At 41.1% G+C, this 20,159-nt stretch overlaps 1 protein-coding gene across 1 annotated transcript in view; it reads left to right on the forward strand.

Annotated features, from left to right (window-relative positions):
- FAM160A1 (family with sequence similarity 160 member A1) overlaps window positions 1-20,159 on the forward strand; it is a 49,307-nt gene that overhangs the window by 18,158 nt on the left and 10,990 nt on the right. Inside the window, exons 5-8 of the mRNA XM_024207558.2 lie at window positions 13,035-13,202; window positions 16,448-16,527; window positions 18,284-18,471; window positions 18,997-20,037. Of these exons, the coding sequence (XP_024063326.2) occupies window positions 13,035-13,202; window positions 16,448-16,527; window positions 18,284-18,471; window positions 18,997-20,037 (1,477 nt within the window). The remainder of the gene's footprint in view (window positions 1-13,034; window positions 13,203-16,447; window positions 16,528-18,283; window positions 18,472-18,996; window positions 20,038-20,159) is intronic.

Below are 20,159 nucleotides of genomic sequence, written 5' to 3' on the forward strand. Positions count from 1 at the left end.
CTGCTGCTAACATTTCCTTTTTATGGGATCTGTCAGTGGTACTTAAGTCTTATACACCTCTGAAGTCAATTGAATTCAGGTTTCTTTTGAAAACAAAAGTCAATTTGGCTGTTAGGAGAGTATTTGAGCTCCAAGCCTTAGTCATTAATGAACCTTCTTCAGATTCAGCAAGTCCATTGTTCTTCCAATAACATACCTTTGCTGGCTACCAAAACTTCTTTTCAATTTTCATCTTCAAAATTAACAACTTAATGCACTATTTCGCCTAAACATATTTAATGGAGGACAGACTGCACTGTCTAGTGGATCTGAAGAAAGGCTCAGATGCAACTGAGACAAACTCCCTAGAAGGAGGTAACGAGCAAATGCAGTTAAATCTGAGGTCTTCATAAAACCCAGAAAAACTCCATAATAGGTTACTATTTCAAACCCTTGCTTCTGGGACAGACACCTCCTGGCTGAGTAGATAAGGAAGATTTTTCACTGTGCTGGAACAACTCCTTCATATATAGAAACCATTTCTAATTGCCACCCAAAAAGTTAGTGCTGAGTTGATGATGATTTTTCAAGTTATCTCACTCATCCACCTGGAGACTTGTTTTTTAATAAAGAAAGGGCAAAATGAGAGAAACTCCTGAGCCAAATCCTTACTTAAATCAGAAAATAGATTCCTCTTCCATTATACACAGTGCTGTGGGCTTCCTAATTTCTAAAGTAATTGAAGTTATTTGGGGATGCTAAAATATATCTGGGATCCAAAGGCTTAAATGTCCAGATAAATATCTGATCTTTTTGGACATTTCTGGCTCAATACTGCAAAGCTTGTGGCTGCTATTCCTCCCCTCCTCTCTCCCCCCTCCCCCTTTTGAGAGCTCAAATACCAAATTGATAAGCCTAGTTAGATAGGTAGGTCTGTGGAGGGTTAACTGTGAGGGAGAGATGGTTGGTGTGTTTGTTACTATGGATGAATTTTTCTAGTCTAGACCATTCTGGTTGGGCAGTTTATTTAGTTTTTGTTTGTGGATTTTAAGTATTCTATTACCCAAAGCCATGGAATAACTGCTTTCAATACATCTACATAAGCCTTCTGCCCATTGCAGTTGTTAACTCAAAACCTAGGAGCAGGGTAAAAACTAGAATCCAAAATTCATCCATCCCCAAAACCCATCCATCTCTAAACATTTTTGTGGGTGGACCTCAGATCTGAGCTCTAGATCCAAACCTGTTCCCATGGCTTTAGTTCAATACATAATCCAAACAATGGCCTAACTAATGGCTCTGCTTTGGAAGGAAAAAACATTGAAACAGTCATTTCAGTTCAGACTAGTGTTCCATCTGGTCCAGTCGCGTGAAAGTAAGGCAGTACAGGCCGGTACGGCGTACTGGTAAAAAGTGGCCTCCGGTACCAGCCCATACAGCTGACTTTAAAGCACTGCTGCGACAGCGCTTTAAAGGACCCTGCTTAAAGCACTGCCGCAGCAGCGCTTTAACGTCGCTGCCCCTTTTGCACCCCGCATCGGCGGCCCTGCCAGGTTCCTAGCTGCAGGGCTGCTGATGCAGGGGGGAGGGGGGCAAAAGGAGCAGCTGCCCCAGGGCCGGCCCTTTAAATCACCACTGGAGCCCTGGGCAGCGCGGACCAGGCAGCGCGGATGGGCTGGCTGGGGGATGCTGACCCCCCCCCGCCCCTTTTGCCCGAGGCCCTGCCCCTTCCAGGGGTGAAAGGGTTTTGGAAGCCCCTAACCGTACCGGTAAGAGATAAATTTTACTTTCACTCCTGGGTCCAGTATTCTGTTACAGAAAGGTGCAATGATGGTTAAACCATCTTTCTTCCTAACCTCAGGAAGTTGGTGGTTGGCTTATGCCCTGGAGCATGAAGGTTTATACATCTTATTTCTTAACTGTGGATGTACATATTAAATATAGGAAATTCAGTTTTCTTGTCTATTTCATGGCTCTCCAAAGCCCTGCTACACTCTCTAAAAGGCTTCCCTCTCTGTTCCAGAGCCTCCTGGAGCTGACACCAGCCACATCAGGTCTATTATACTCCTACTGCTGTATTATGGGTGTGTAAATGGGGCAGAGCAAGTTGGGTCATCAACTTCTTTCTACCCAGTTCATATTATCCTGAAGTGACTCTACCTAGTGGCCCTCCCCCATTTTACAAAAAGAGCCTGGTTTTCCTCCACCAAGAAGACACATGCTACAAAGGGGAGAGAGTTATAAGGGTATGTCTTCTCTTGTAGGGTGGGGAAGGGGATTGAACTGCAAGGGGGACAAGAGGATCTTGGGGGTAGGCATGGGCTTTCAAAGTTTGTATAGTCTGCATAAACACTTGAATTTACAGATGCTTATTTGAACTAAATTCTAAACACTCGGAGAGTCACTTGTCACTAAAAAGTTGTTTGGTATTTTGGACCTGATCTAGTGTGTGCCCTTATGTGATATTTGTTTTAAAATTTCACAAGAATCCTCTTGTAGCCCTAGAAACAGGGTGAGAATTATTTAAATCGGAAAATAAGATTATTTCAATGTATGTTGAAAGGAATATAGACTCATTATGAGGAACCTTTAGGTTGACCAGCTAATATCTTCCACCCCAGGCTTTCAAAGTTTCCGGAACCCACACTGCTTATTGAAATAGATCATTAGTACATAAGTCAGCTTTCCTTCAAAAGCTCACTCCGTTTTTGTATGGGCACTGATAATGTGGGGACTGTAGGGCAGTTCTATAGACCCACCATTAGGTGGGTCACAGAGTTGTCTCTTATCTATCCCAGGATGACTCTTGTGCAGAACCCTGACATCTGGGGCAGAACCACAGCAGTTTTACATTTTATATAGTTTATTAATTAAACTAAATTAATAGAAAGTATATAATAAAATACATATAAGCAAAATTAAATGAAAAGAGGTTAATATCAATCATCAAATTAATCTAGTTACTGGTATGATTAAAATATATCAAATAAACCAACAGTTCCTTATAAGCATTAGCTTAATAATTTGGGAAGGCAGCAATCTTGTTTAGTTGTTAGCCCTAAAAGTAACAGATCCTTACTCATTGCAGTTGCGATTCCAGCTCCATGGCTGATATGGGGAGGGTCAGATCACTCCTAGTTTAGAGCTAATGTTGAGACTACAGCTCTGATGCCAACTAAAGCAGTATGCCAAAATTACAGATGATTTAGGTGATAGTCAATCTCTTCCTCTTCTCTCTGCCCTCCCAATGTAAAGTTCCATGAAATATTTCAGGATTTTTCAAGATGACATGGCTTGCTACGCTGGACTAGCAAACAAGACTTTTATGTAAAAATAACATTTCTCAGGATTCAAGTATACATTAAGATATATGCCTGTGATCTTTAAAATAGGTTGTATTATCTAAGGGCTAGGTATTTGAAAACTATTCTATAGGCACTGTTCTCAGAAAGATTTTATGGGTTCTGTCTACACACACTCCTGTGCATGTACACAGGACATGTTCCCTCTGGTGGTGTCAAAATTAAAAAGTGCAAGAATACAGAAGTAGAGAATTAGAAGCTTCCCTCTACTAATAAAAATTGGGAAAAGAAAATAGAACCCAAAAAGGTTGCTAGTCATGCAGGATAGTTGCTGAAGCCACAAAAGCTACATTCAGCTTCAGGAAGCTGGTACATGGTTGGAAAGATTAACCAGGTTATATTTTTCGGCTCAAATGTGTGTTGATGGACTTGCTGGCTGGTTTGAGGTTAATTGTTTGTAGATGTCAAAACTCAGGTATTGCAATGTTGCTGGACTCTCTCCCTCGGTGGCCAGCTGGGAGGGTAGAGGAAGCGCTGGCCTCCTCTTTAGACATGCGTTGCGTGGCTAGAGACGAGCTGCTGCACCAGGCAAACAGGTAAGCAATGGCACTTCTTTTTCTTTGGTTGTTGAAGATTGTGGCCCAGCTAGGTCCTGCCTCTTGGGACTTTTCCTCATGAGTTTTTTGGCAAATCAGAATGGGTCCACTCCTGTTCTGATGTCACTGGTATCACCCAGTTGGATTTGATTAGGGCTTCTTTATACAAATGAAGAACTTCCCTATTCTAGTAATTTCAGGATTTGAAAGTCCATGGATCCAAAAATATATTGCCAGTCAATAGGTATTTTGAGATGTTTGAGGTCATGGGTTGGTCCACAGACATTATCTCAAATGTTCTGCAAAAGTCCCAACTCAAAAAATAATTTAGAAAATGCAAAGCTAGCAAAAATATATAACTGAAATAATAGAAAAACACCAACTGCACATTCACAGCCATGCACATAGAGGAACAGTTCCTGTTCTCAAGACAGATGCTTATAACTTTCTCTTATATTTTCAGCATTTTTTAACAGACACAACCTGGGCTAGAGATTAGACTTTAACTTGGTCAGAGCAAAAAGACTTTCTCCTAAAATCAGAATTTTGGAGTTCAGCTTTCATATGAAGGCCTATCTACGTCATAATGCTGTTATATTTTGACAACATGTCACTTATAACTTGAAACAGTGTGATTCTAAAAAGAAGCCTAATTTTCAGTGTTCTGTGTCAGTATCCTGGCATGTAAGAAATAAACACACTTTTTTTCTAGGTGACAGTACTTATAAGATGATAATACAATTAACAGTAAGTACTATATGTCTCAATATTGTATTAATGCTGCAATACATTAGATGCATCTTGTCACATTTTCAAAACTGAGAGAGAGTTCACCAAAAATAAGATCTGTTGAGCCAAAACCTGCAAAATTCCAATTAAGCAAATGGGACAGATTATGTTCAGTTAACCAGTGTAAATCCAGAGTAACTCCAGTGAAGTCTATGGAGCAGTGGTAACCGACCGGTAGATTGCAATTGACTGATCGATCCTGGAGCCTCTGCCAGTCGATCACGATCTCCGGCCGTAAAAGTCCGGCAGCGTAGCGGGGCTAAGGCAGGCTCCCTACCTGCCCAGGCCCCACGCCGCTCCTGGAAGCAGCTGGCATGTTTCTACAGCCCCTGCGGGGGGGGGGGAAGGGGAGGGCAGTGCTGCCGCTGCCCCTTCAGTGCCAACTCCGCAGCTCCCATTAGTCGGGAACTTCCTAGTGGCTCTGACTAGCTCTGGTGGCAGGAGCTGCGGTGGTTCGCAGCTCTGGCTCCCAGCACAGCCATTCTGGCTTTGGTGGGAGCAGTGGTGATGGCTGTAGCGGCAGCAGCACTGGGGGGCACAAGCCAGAGGGAGCAGATGGCACAACCTGGAGCTGGGTGGGGGGGGACACAGAGTCGGGGAAGGAGTGAGAGTTTATTTGAATATGGGACATGTGACTACATGTAGGGGCCCACAATAAAAACCTGCACCAACCCCCATGGTTTTTTTGTTCTGCCACTGGCAGATGGGAGAAGGAGATGGGGGCAGGATGGCCCAGACCAGGTGGGGCCCAGTTAGCATTTGCTGTCCTTGCTGGTTGTTAAATCTGCCCCTGCAATATATCTCACCTTGGTGCACTATATCGTAAACCAGCTATTCAAGTACAGGACTTCTCCAAGCAGATAATCCATCTACTGTGGTAATTATTTAAGATTAAGATCTACTCTGCGTTACACAAGAGACAAACTGGGGGATGATCATTTGTTAATGCCACTATATAGACAGGGGACTAGTTCATTACAGCATGTATATGCCTTAAGTACTGTATATCTTTGTGACTATCCAAAAATAATTTTCTACTTTAATTTGGGAGAGATGTCATCCTTCTCCTTACTGAAAACTGTTTGCACAAGGAAGGATGGTATTGGGGGTATAAATCAGCTCATTGAAAGACCTGGTGTTGCTTTATTCTCTGGAAAAGGCAGTCACTATGCCAAATGCTGTACGGTATGTGTAAAATACCTTTCACTTTGGTATCTAACTAGCACATGGGTAGTTGCTTTGTAGGAGGCACTATGAGTTCCTTCTAGGAGCAAAATGTGAAGCAGGGGCTGAATCATGATAGCCATATTCCTATGAAAGGGGGAAACGCTGTAAATTAGCAGTAATATTGTAAGGAGCCAGCAATAAAGAATCAGTGCACTTGGTCTTACACAATGAGAGTAATATATTAAACTGACACTCACAATGACAATTATTTGACTCCTCACTATGTCAGAAGCATAGTGACTTGTGAAACCTGCATCATTTACATAGTTGCCACTCCATCTTCTAATCCATCATCACAGAAGATAGAGATTTGTGGGGAGGGATAGCTCAGTAGTTTGAGCATTGGCCTGCTAAACCCAAAGTTGTGAGTTCAATCCTTGAGGGGGCCATTTAGGGAACTGGGGTAAAAATCTGGGGATTGGCCCTGCTTTGAGCAGGGGGTTGGACTAGATGATCTTCTGAGGTCCCTTCCAACCCTGAGATTCTATGATTTACTAAAAACAATGCCATAATTAGAGAAGAGCACTAGATTTCAGGGATGGCTTTCTCATGGTTTCTCCATTTTGAATAATCTCTAAGCAAACTTGTCTCTCTAAGATTGTGAAGACTCAGTCAGTCTATCCTGTAGCAGAATATACATTTAAAAAAAAAAGATTTGTACTAACCATTTTCTTTATGAAAAAATGTGGGGTTCTTTTAACTATTGAATAAAAATAACCTCTGATGGAGACAAATGTGGATGATAACACAAATTGTAGGTTGCTCAGTAGATGAATGACATAGAAGTAGATTTTTTCCAGCTTTTTTTCTTTTAAATACTAGAATGCTATAGTAGGATTTGAAAAGACCACTTGTCTCATACAGTCTTGACTGTTTTGAATAGGAAGGTTGAAATGTGGAGGATGCTGTGAATGGTTTTGGGGCGGGTTTTTTGTTTGTTTTTTGTTTTGTTTAATTGTAATATTGGAAAACTCATTTATTAACATTACCTATTCAACCTAAATTCCCTTGTAAAGGACTTTTTTGCAAGGGGATGTTGGGGGGAAAACTCATATTTACTTGCTTTGACCAGCTCCCTTTCTTGTGATATTTCTTGATGCTTAGAAATTTAGGGGTATCTGAAGAGAAGGGAGTTTTCAAACCTCAAGAAAGATGACATTTGAAGGTATGGGGAAACTTTCAGGCCATCTCTTTGTTTTTTCAAACTTGTTCATATAAAGCCAAATCCTGAGTGCCTTAATGAGGTCCCACTCTGAGAAACGCCTATTGAAATCAGTGTTTACAATGAAACAAAGGCTCAGATTTGGTCTTGGTGAATAGCAGTGACATGGGTAGTAAACACTTACATCCCTGGTTCCCAGAGAATGCATCTTTGATGTTAGGACTGTCTTAGGAGCAGGTTAGACAAACACCTGTCAGGGATGGTTTAGACAAATACTTAGTCCTGCCATGTGTGCAGGGGACTGGACTAGATAACCTCTTGAGGTCCCTTCCAGTCCTTTGATTCTATGATCTATTATCTGTATGCTATAAAGAAATTGGTATGAATGTCTTCTAGAGAATCAAACCTGATATATTGCACTTAACTCAGGACACAGTCTCCAATCTGTACAAAAGGGAGAGAGGCAAATTGAAGGTTGAAGAAGAGAATAAAGAAAACAGCACTATAGTTAAAATATAGTGTATCGGGGCCTTCAAGCACTTCCAATGCTCCCACTGACTCCAACTAGCTTTCTCACAGTGCCAGTGAGGGAAGATTTTGTGACTTTTCCACCTATGACCGGATACTCTGTAAGATCAGAAGTTGTTTTATTTTTCTCTGGGGTAATGGGAAGGAGTTTTCCTTGCTAAAAGTCTCTAAAGTCAAAACCAGAGGGAGGCAGTTAAATAAAAGTAAAATTGTTCGGCATAAAGCAGAAATTAAGAGAGGAATCACAAAATGTATGACAAGAGTAAATGAATACATCCATTTAGCTATTGTGGAGGCATTGCTGGGTGAGCCCAAAACTTGAGTTATGAAATTTCTCCCTCATCCGTAGTCTAGTCTCTATGTGTTTTGTGTAACCTTTCACTGCAAGACGGAGTTCTCTCTCCTTAATATACTCCTTTCCCTTTCAGTCTGGAAATGCAGATACTTCATTATGTAGCGGGGCCCATTGTCTTGGTGTCCGTGTGGAATAGAACAATGTTTTTCTCCAACCAGGGTTCATCTTTGTTGTAGCATAAATTATTTTGTTTTGTTCGATTCTTTTTTCTTGTACTCTTGGTATTTACCTGAATACTAATTTGCATTTAATAAAAAGGATTTACACACTTCCCAAAATCCCTCTCCCAAAGGCATTTAATTGAAGGCAAGAGAAGCAGCAGGTAGTCTGCAGAAAATTTAATTAATTTCCTTGTTTTTGATATTTCCTAGGAAAAACTGCTTCAGTATCAGCCATGCAAATGAACTGAGTCCCAGTTTCTAGGCTAACTGTCCTATAACATAACCTATAGAATACAATATTTCATTTCCCAAGGTTTCCAGAGAAAGTGCAATTCATATAGGACAGAGACACCAACTGTCACAAATAGCATGAAAGAAAACAAAAGCAAAAAATGTGAGATGAAGAGGAGATACACAGAGTACTGATAAACTAGTTTGAAAAATCCAGTTGCCACCTTAATGTCTCCCTTTCCCTTTACTCACCTACATGCCATGGAGGTAGAACCCATGGCATGTAGTTGAGTACTTTCTGCCAAACAGCAGCAATCTTTTTCTTTTGCTAGGTTGTGAGCTGGGCTTCCTCAGGGTAGTTTTTATTTATTTATATATAAAACTATAATTATGTTAAAAGAACACTCTTAAGGTTGTGAAGTTCAGTACTGAAAAGTAAAGAAATGCCAAAATTCATAAGAGTTGCCTGTGCAACCTTAATTCATCCCCCGGTGCATATGCATTATGGTACAGTCTTTAATTACATGAGCACATACTATTTTTTGACAGGATCCCGGCCTCATTCAGTACACGAGATGGCTGTTGCTCACTTAGTGAGCAGCTGTGCAATATTTTTTCTCCTTGTTCAACATGTGGCCCCAGGCCTTATTTAATTTAAATCCTGCTCTGAACACAGAACTGTTAACTTACTCAGGAGCTTTTCTGTGATGCACATCACCACAGTCTGGGTTCTTCACAAACAATGCATTTATTTTCACAAAACCATTGTGAGAGGAGGGAGCTAATGTAAAATGAAGGTGAGTTACTGCAGATTTACATCTGTTTAAGCAAGAATCAGGCCCAGAGATTTCAGATGGCTGCATTACATGCCAATCGTAGCACAATGAGTAATGAGCCTTTTAACTGGCCCACATACAATATCTATAATGGTGACAAGCCCTTTTGCCCTTCCTCTTCCACTTTCTCCCGTTCACCAAACTCCACGACACTTTTTGTCCTGTGTTTGTGTTTGTTTTTTACTCTCACTCTTCCAAACCGCTTCCTTCCATTCCTGTCACAGTTCATCAAACTCTTTAGTCCCAGGTCAGTTCTCAAAAAATGACAGAGAAGGGTTGAAAGATCACTGGTTCCATGATATTTAGTATGTCCTACAAATATTGTTTCAGCACTGTACTGTGCATTTTAATTTTTGATTTGTAGAATCCCACCCAATCCTCACTTAAGGCCCTTGTTACATGTTATGGTTAGTAGAGACTTACTAGATCTTCACAGCTAGATTCCCTGAAGATTCTGTGCACACTGGGCATGCTCCAGCCCTGGACTGCACAGGGTTCCCAGAAATTTGCAGCTCTGGGCTGCTGCTTGCTGTGTTATGTCCAGGCACCTCAGCTCAGAGCAGGGAGACTCTCCTGTGCCCTCAATGCTCCCCTGCAGCTGGTGGGAGGAAGGTGCCTCATTCAAATGCAGAGGGGACAAGAACCAGATCTTGGAGAGTGGGGGAAGAGGTAAGTAGATTGGGACAAGGAGCCTGGGGTTGGGTAGACTGGCATGGGAGAGGTACTGGGACTGACTGGGCAAAGGGACTGGGAGCTGTGTGGGAGACTGAAACTGTGAACCATTGGGACAGGGTATGATGTGGGGAGATGTATCTGCTGAGTAGTCAGGTTGCGGGGGCAGTTCTGGGACTGGCTGGGTGAAGAAACTGCTGATGAACCATATGGGTGTCAATATGATGGAATTTCTGAGATTTTTGCAGTTTGCTTTTCAAAAAACCTAGGGATCCAGTTCTCCAAGAAAGCATTCAACTGCCTTAACCATGACACCCTCCCTTCTCTTCCTGAAATCCCCTGCGTCATTCACTACACACCTTCCAACTTCGGCAATAAATGAAGCAAGGATCCAACAGGCAACAGCCTCCTTCACTACACAACCCTGATTTATCCTCAGAGCTGGCCCATCCTGTGCAGGGGCCCTCTTGTAATAACTGGGCCAACAAATTTGCCCTAATTGTAAGCTCAGCTGTAAAAAGAAGTATGTAAAAGTTCATAAAATGTCACCGGAACTGATGCTGATGAGAAAAAGTATGAAAGGGAGAGAAAAACAGAATTAGTCTAAACAAAAACGCCTAGTGATATAACTCGAGGACCATGTTAAAATCATGCTTAGTAAAAACAAGATGTGGAACCAGAAATTAATGAACCAAAATTGGTGTGTAATTGGTGGACAGAATAATGAGGTAAGGAGATGGACTATTCCACCCACCATTCTCTTTGTGTGTCCTTAAAGAAAGAGACTTTGGGGGGGCGGACAGACAGGAACAGACAGAAGCTACTGAAGAAAATTTCACCATGATGGCTGCCACCCCTACCATCTCCTGATACCCCAGACCTCCTTTGTCCTAATTATAAGAAATGTCCTGACCACACTAGGCCAGAGAGAGGGATCCAGATAACATTGCCACCTCTACCAGACTGAATCCTAGTCACCACCTGGGATGAAACGAGATCAGACTTTAACATCAGCAACAACAGCAACTCAACTAACTACTCTTTTTCCCCAAAAGTACTGTTTGTTGTTAGCATCTTTATTACCGTCTAAGGGACTGTCAAACAACATTTTTCTTTATAAAATCTCTCTCCAGCTAAAGGGAAAGGGAACAAGTGATGATGTTAAAAGTGAAAGTCTTACTTTACATTTCAGATGCTTTAACTGTTTTTCCTTCTCTTTTGTATCTTCAAGAAAATGTTAAAGGGATTGTTAATGGTGTGTTTGCCATGGTGCTGTACAGGCTACTGAACCCCGAACCTTATTTAACACTGATATTGGACAGTGACTGGGTTATGTTAACAAGTTTGGCCCATATATTCCATCAATACTATGTGATCATGTAATCAAAGGCTGTGTCATAATGCATAAGCACAAGGGGGCTGAATTAAGGCTGCCGAGGCAATCTTAATTTTGGCATTTTCTATTGAGTGCTTGACTTCCCAATCTTAATAATCTTCTAACTTTCGTGTGTGTGTGCATGTGTGTGTGTGTGTGTAATACACGTATAAACTGTATTGCTAGCATCTATGTTAGAGCGTAGGATCCTTGGGTGCATGAGCTATGTCTTTATCTCTGCTTCATCATTGCTGAGCATACTTTCCTAGTTCATAAATAATACATTCAACTAATGTGTAGCTGGTTTTACTGAGTCTGCAGAGCCAGTGAGAATGGGATGCAGAGTACAGGCTGTGGCCTTGAATTTCCTCTTCCTTTTTTATTATGTTTGAGATTGAGGTTTGTTTCAGACTGAGCTTATGGTAACAGACCAAGAAGATGAACTCGTGATTTTTTTTTTTTCTTGGTGAAGGGTTATAATGACCAGCTTGCATTAGTACAGTAGCTTTTTTTTTCTAATGAAAAAGGGGGTTAGTAGTCCAAACTATCTGAACTATTAACAGAGAGGCATTGTATGAATAACAGAATAAAGCTTCAAAAAGAGAGTGAATGACCACCCCCAAATTTAGAGGTACTTGGAGTCTTCCACATTTCTACACAGTTCACAAGACTGTAAACAATATTCCTATGTTCTGTCACTATGAAAATAAGGTTTGTTCTGCAGGTGATTCTAAAAAGTGCTTTAAAAGGAATCTGCAACACGGCATTCCTGTGTGTGTAGCTAACATGCAGCATAATGGAACTGGCATTTTAATATTTACAGCATGTTAAGCAAATGCTGCCCTTCTGAGTACTTTCTAAATCCTCTTAGCTTTTAAGTGACAGCTTTGATTCTTTTTTAATAAAATCTGTCTTTTCTTTCATCCAGCTAAGAGTGGTAAACAAAAGATGTTTAATGCCCCTTTTCTTATAGACAGATTCCTATATGTAAGGGTTTATCTTTATACACATAAGCTTATTAGGCTCATATGTAGCTATTTTTAAAAAGCTGACTTTGCAGCATCAGTGCATGATGCAGAGGCAGCCTTTGGAATACTTTGTGCCTTGCCAGCACACATTGTCAATAGATAAGCTTAAAAAAATCCTGCCTTAGCAAAGTAACATGCAATATCAATTTTGCCGTATGAATACCAAATACTTGGGCCTGAAATCTGGTAGGAAACTTTGTGCATCAATCTACGTGTGTGTGTGTATGTATTTGGGGTAGGGTGTTAAAGTGCTGTTGGAAAATAAGAAGTGGAGAGGTAAAGATAATACAACTTGGTGGAGAGAGACATTTTTTAAAAAGACCCCTGTATCCTTTTTTGTTGGTTCATTCATTTACTCTTTACTATTGTTCATTTCTAGGGGTGTGGCATATGCTGGTATTCAATATATTCATCTGAATACCAAATAAATGGCTTTACCATTCTCTGAATGCAAATCTGAACAGTGGCAGGAGAATGGAGCCAGCCCACTGGTAGAGGGATGGTGGTGAGGGTCTGAAGGTATTTGTGAACCAGCGTTGTATTTCAGCAGATGGGGGGGGGGGGGGGGGAGAGAGGCACTTTCTTTAACTAATCACATCATTGAAATAAACACAAAATATTAGATTTTTTTTTTAATACATCAGAGGCTTTCTGTTCCACATATTTAAAAGCAAAATGCACAATGTGCTTATTATAGTTTATTGTGTATATAGTGTTACTGCAGGAGCCACACATAATGTAAGCACAGTGGTGGTGTTCGTAAGATGTGCACTTACCATATATTTGCTTTTAGGTGACTGTGGAGGAGGTAATGACTACAACTGCATACCTGGATCTCTTTTTGCGCAGTGTTTCAGAGCCAGCTCTACTCCAGATTTTCTTGCATTTCATCCTGCTGCACCAGCATGAGAGTGTGCACATCCTAGATACGCTCACGAGCCGAATCAACACTCCATTTCAGGTAAGGTAAGCAGGAGGGGAGCACGTGTGCTTTTGATGAATTTGGGTTAACAGAATTAGTGGGAGCTTCATCACATCTGTATTTACTATGGCTCTGTTTAGCCTTTAACTGTGAATTTCCTTTCGTACTTGTCTTTGTGATCTAAACATAATGTTGTTTTGCTGTAATTGTTGTCACTTAGCCACTATAGTGATGAGCAGTTTGGAAGTGTGTAAGATAGCTGTAGAGTGGTTGAAGGAGACTCTGGGGGGCTTCTAGGAGCCTAACATTTGCCACAAAATAGAAGGTAAGTTTGGAGTAATTTACCTGCCTCTAGTGGAGTTATTCCCACTCTGGATACTGCTAAATTATTCCTGCCATAGATAACTCATCTCTGAGATTTGTACAAATATTCAAGAAGAACAATTTTGGTGGCCGTATGAAATAGCTCAGAGTGCACCAAGTAACAGGCATTTTCAAATAATTTTCACAGAAGAAATTACCCAGCCCCAAAACGATGAGATCATTATACCCACCCCGCTTCCAAATTACCTGAGTTGAGCACTGTCAATATGCCCAGTTTGTTCTTCAGGAACCAAGTATAAACCTTTCCTGCATGTTTGTTTACCAGTAATGTTGCCTGCTTCTTTGTTTATAAGAGCAATTTTGTTTGTTTGTTTGGCTGTGTATTTAAATAATCAGATTTCCCTCTTCTCTGCAGCACATGCACCTTTAGTACGCAGAGTTTATCGCAGGCTAAGGCTACAATTTTGCAGACAGACCATTGTTAAAATATTCATAGAATATCACTGTAGGTAACTAGTTGATGAATATTAGTTGATTAATAATAATCATAATTAATAATAGTTGATTTAGTTGGGGATTGGTCCTGCTTTGAGCAGGGGGTTGGACTAGATGACCTCCTGAGGTCCCTTCCAACCTTGAGATTCTATGATTCTAATATACTGTAGAGTAACATATGGTATAAGTGCAGGCAAAGCCAGAGAATCAGTGTGTGCATTACATTTGTGTGTTAGGGACAGCAGCTTGGACCAGAAGTGTGTTTAGGAATGGGAGTACATGCATCTATGGATATATGTTGCTGTTATTGCATTTCAGAGATGGATTAACTCTGAAAACTCAAACAGCTTTTGTAGACAAAAAATGGAGATGTTGTCGTAGGTAATCATAATTACTGTTCCACGGGCAAAGGAAATGGGTATTGTAAAGAATTCTCCAGCCCCGAGCAACTCAGGATCTCGGCCACAATGGTTCTGTGATACTGAATGAGTTTTCTGCAGTATAGCCTGGCCAAGTGCAAAAGCTAGAATTGCAGCTTTCTGTGGGCTTCCATAGAACAAAAGCTGCACACATTATTGTTGCTGAAAAGACTTCTTAATAATTGACGTGATTAAATTTACAAGCTCTTTTGGCCACCTATCCATACATATAAAACACCATCCTCGTTGTTTCCTGCTAGTACATTTTACATACTTGTTTTCCTTTAATTAAATACAAATAAATAGACTCTCTGCTTATTCAAATGCATGTTGCTTTCTCATTATTCTTTACAACTATATTATGAATGCAAGAGATGGGTCTCTATAAATAACATGGTATTTAGTGTAAATAATGTGCCTTCCATAACATTTAAGGAAGTCATTTTGATTTTCTTTAGCAATCACTATTTTGAACCCTTAAATCACTTAGAACAAATCTCCACAAATCACAATAAGAAAACAAGGAGAGCTCTTCATCAATCTCTTCCCTTTATCTCCAAAACACCCCAACTCTCTCCCTAACTACTAATCCCTCTCTCTACCTTTGCAAAGACTTGACCTCCTCCTAAGGCTCCTGCAATTTTCCTTCAACCAACCCACCTCTGGGAAGAACCCACTTTCCCCTGTTCCTGTCATCTTCTCACCTATTTCCTCACTGCTGCCTTCTCCAACTCTCTACACAGTCGCAAGGTTGTGGTTGACTAGTCTCTTCCTATTGGCTTCTGATATTACTGATAGTACCTAACCCACCTTGTACTTGTACCTATCTTTTATTGGACCAACTTCTGTTGGTGAAAGAGAGAAGCTTTTGAGCTACACAGAGCTCTTCTTCAGGTACAGGTGGCATTTAAATGGGCCATGTGATAAGGATTTCCAGCAGCAGTCTGTTAATTGCTCTGAGCAAGAGTCAGGCACAGTCCTCTTTCCTTGGACTAATGTTCTTCTACCTGCCCAACTTAAGGACACCCATGCAGTTCTCCACCAAGACAGTGAACGTTTTTGGAAGGGTTAAAGCACATATGTGTAATTTAATGCTAATTAAGGTAATTTTGAAATTCAAGTTCCCAATCTCTCTTCAGTCTAGTGTAAATTAAGATAGGTACTGCAACATCACAAATAACTTTCACCCTGCCCAGCAACCTCAACACTTTTGTCCTGGATAGATAAACAATTAGTCTCTCCTATACACATAGTGTCAGTCATTCATTACCAGGAAACATGCTTCTTTCACAAAAGAGGCTTCTCTCGGGGTATGTCTACACTAGAGCTGGACCGTGCTAGTTGTGATTGAGGTATTGCACTAAAATTGGAAGTGTACCTGCGCTGGCGCAAGTGGCGGGTCAGGCTAACCACCCCAAGTACATACTTCGCATTTTGGATAGGATCGTATTTGAGGTAGCTAGTCCTCATGCTGCCACAACTACATTTTTATTTTTAGCACACCAGCTTGATCAGAGCTAGTGCGTGTATGTCTACTTGAGCTGGAATTTACACCTTCCAGCTCTAGTGTAGACATACCCTTAGTTTGTGAGATAACTGAACTCTTTCCAGCAAAGGCCTTCAGCTGGTCAAACTACGTGTGTTAGAGGTAAAAGCTAATGCTTTATCCACTGAGTTGGCCAGAAGCCCTTTATTGCTGAAACCAAATTAAATTAAATTGTTTAAAATAGCAAAATTCCTTTAAAAGGTGTGCTGTTTCTCACTTTTCAGTTCTTGCAAACTTTTCTCCTTCATTCAGCTTCTTAAAAGCAAATTGCTGTTTTGTGTGTATTTTTATAAAAATATATTTTGGTGTATGTATAACTTCAGGCATCTAATAAAATCCTACCAGGATGCTGACAGAATGAAATAAGCATACTTTCAGTCTCTGATAAAGCACTAAATTCAGGCTGTGCTTTTCTATAATGCAGAATTAAATTTACCCCATGGGAGGGATGAAAGTTACAATTGCCAGATCAAAAACTGACTGTGTTTATCATTTTCCAGCTCTGTGTGGTATCTTTGGCATTGTTCAGAACTCTCATCGGCTTACACTGTGAAGATGTGATGTTACAGTTAGTTTTAAGGTAAAATCCACACTCCTTTTTCTATTCTAATTCTCCAGTAGGAAGTCTCTGGATGTGAAGCTAGAGCTCTTAAAAGGAACAAGCAAACAAATACAGAGCTAAAACATTTATGTTTCTGACACAAATATACCAAACCAAGAGAGGCACAGTTTATATATCCTATCAAACCCAGGCACAATGAGAGACACTGTTTTTCACATATTCTTTTGTTGTAATTTATTTGTAGAAATGTGAAAGAACAGAATCCATGGATTATTTACCACCTCTAAAGGTTCCCTGGTTCTAAATTTATAATATTTTTTCACTTCTGAACATTTTCTCTCATGAATTATATTAGCAGGGCTATACACCGCCACCTCGATATAACGCGACCCGAGATAACACGAATTCGTATATAACGCGGTAAAGCAGTGCTCCAGGGGGGGCGGGGCTGCACACTCCAGCGGATCAAAGCAAGTTCAATATAATGCGGTTTCACCTATAACGCGGTAAGATTTTTTGGCTTCCGAGGACAGCGTTATATCGAGGTAGAGGTGTATTTACTTTTCTGCAGCTTCCAAACCTTTTTACTCCCCCTTGCCCAGGAATTTCTCAAATAAATTCCTGACCTGTTGTACCCAGGGTAGAAGGACATGCTGCTTTAATTGTGCAATGTCCTGGATTAGTTGATTTCTGCTTTTAACTGAGCATTTCTTGAGTTATCAGAACCCTCAGTTTACATTTTTTTAAAAAATTTTCTAGCTGCTTTTCTTTATTCTTTTTATGTTGTTATTTTAATAAGTGTGGCTGGCATGTCTGTTAGAGTTAGATTAGATTGGATCAAATCAGGTCACTGGTAATTAATCTTAGATGTATTAACAATGACCTAATCAGTAACTCAATGGGAAATCCAGGGGTGCTAGCTGTCTCTTCGTGTCTCTTTCCCCTTCCTCCACTACAAATTACACTGGGATCTCATCCAGTCCTTGCTGGTGTATGTGGGTACATTAGTAGGGACTGAACCAGATCATTATATAACTGTGGGAAACTCAGAGTTGGTAGGATTCCTCCACTGACTTTAACAGAGGTGAGTGCTACATTTATTTTTGTATTGTATTATTTATTTGGGGAGTCCCTTGTTATTAAACACTGATTTACTTTAAATGACAAAACACCAATCTAGTTAACCCCTAAATCACTCTAAGAAACAGAATGCAAGTATGTGCTATGTCTGCACCTCGTCCCTCCATAATCCCTCCTCTGCCCAAGAGCTTTATATGTTGATTCTTCCCAACAAAATGACCCAGCTGGAGACATGCACTGCCTCAACTTGTATTTATGTGCTGGCTCTTTCTGTGGACTGGGCTCTCCAACCCTTCCTCCCTAACTCATCCTGAATAGAGCCAGACAAACTGGCGCCCTCTGGCATGTGCCCATCCTATTCCACTGCCCCTCCCTGCCCACATTTAGGACAATGCTCTGACACAATCCTGGTCTAGTGGTTTCCTGTAACTACCCCCACAGGCATTTCCTCCCAGGAGCGCCTGTCCTTCCCTTCCTCCTCTATACTGGAGCCCAGTGTAGCTCATCAGACTCCAGACCTACCCCAGAAAGCTGCCATGTTTGATGTTCTTAGGGAGATGACTGTAATTTGGCAGATTGTGTTTTTTAATTTGAGCAAAGGGGAAGGTGAGAGGAGAATTTTCCACACAGCTACTCTCCTTAAAATACAAGGAATGTTGTTGTGGGCATGTAATGATTGGCTTTGTTGTTTCAGATATCTGATCCCATGTAATCACATGATGTTGAGTCAAAGATGGGCTGTGAGGGAAAGAGACTGTTATTCAGTATCTGCTGCTAAACTGCTTGCTTTGACCCCTGTCTGCTGCTCTACTGGGATTACGCTGACTGTTGAAAACCAAGCAAAAGATTACATTTTATGGACAAAGGCCACACCCGGTGCAGGTAAACATTGGGTGTGCACTGTGCTGTGAAGGGTTTGGTTTGGAATATCCTCAGCATAGGGTGGGAAAGTGAACATGGTTAATATCAAATAAGTGAATTTACTATTAAAATTTCACAAACAATATGTAATTAGTCTGGATTGGAGAGGGCCGGCATTTAATCACTCCCACATGGCAGCTCTATCAAATCTGTATTTGAAAGAATATCCACGTTGGATGTACATTCACAAAAACGTGTGAAGATGTGGCTACATCTTATGCTACTGGAGGGGCAGTGTGGTCTGATGGATTGGGCTCTAGGCTGGTCTCTCAGAATTCCTGAATTCTAATGCTGACTCCGGATTAGACACACAGCCATGAGCACCCACAAGCAAATCTCTTAACTTCTGTGCCTTGGTTACCCATCCCCTTTGGGTGCTTGAGGCAAAAGTATCTTCCTGCCCTTCTTAGCAGCTGCCTTGCATTACTGTAGGGACTTCAGTTTGATTTTTTTTATCATATTGTGAATACTCTTGTTTTATCTCAGGTTCTTGCATAGGCTATTGTGAATCCATGTGCATTGTGAAATATGGAAGAGCTGTGGACATCAGTTACCTGCAGTACCTGTGGGAAGCTGAAGCCATCATTCTCCACTGCATGAAAGACTGCCAGGTTTGGTCTGCCCCATATGATGGGGAAGACCCTGACCCAGACACCTTTATCCAAACGCTGGCAGAGGAGAACAGTAAAAATGTGGAGCACCCTATGTTCCGACTCCAGCAGCGAACTTCCAATAACTGCAGCTCCTCTCAAATTACTCCACTGGGAGAGAAGATACAGTTGGAGCTGGAATGGGATGACAGCTACGACACAGGGATTTCTCCTGGGTCTGATGTGAGCTCACCCCAGCCTTATGATGATCTAGGGACAGTAGAGAGACAACTGCCTGCAGAGCCCCCAAAACACATTCAAGAGATGAAGAAGAATGCAATCATGCTTGTCAAAGGGTCTTACATAGAAGAATCAGATTTTCAGGATGATGTCATGGTTTATAGGTTATGTGCCCAAAAGGATGCTCAGGATGATGACAATTCCAAGGAGGAAACTTTAAGTACAGCAACTGAATCTCAAAACACAATTCAAAGCCAGCCCATTAAGAGGTCTTTGAAAAACTCGCATCCACACACAGATTTAAAGGAACACAATAGGAAAAATTCTGGTTTGCCTCAGGATACAAAGGAACAAATAAACCAGAAAGCTGTTGAAACAGACCCACAACCAGACTTAGAGCTGAAACTCTCTCCTCCAGAAGCAGATCAAAACTCAAATGTGAGGCTGCTGAGCCCAGATAGTGAAGAATTGATTGCACAATATGACAAAATTATTGAAGAACTGGATTCTAACACAACAGGCTTGGAGGAGCAGAAATTGCTGACACCTGATCCTGTATCTCCAGTGGAAGAGGAGGAGGACTTCGAAAATTTTTCAGTGGAAACTCCCTCTACAGAAAGTATACTGTCTCCATTTGGGCCAAAGGAGGATACATTTTCCAACCATCCTGCAAGGAGCCAGAATGCTGCATTTACAGGTGGAATTTCCTCATTAATTAAATTCTTTTTGGTGTTCTTTACCATCAGGGCCGGCTCTAGGTTTTTTGCCACCCCAAGCAAAAAAATTTTTGGCTGCCCCCCACCCCAGCCCTGGGTTCTC

Source organism: Terrapene carolina, unplaced genomic scaffold, assembly GCF_002925995.2.
Source record: "Terrapene carolina triunguis isolate 2854851 unplaced genomic scaffold, T_m_triunguis-2.0 Scaffold66, whole genome shotgun sequence".
Taxonomy (NCBI): domain Eukaryota; kingdom Metazoa; phylum Chordata; order Testudines; family Emydidae; genus Terrapene; species Terrapene triunguis.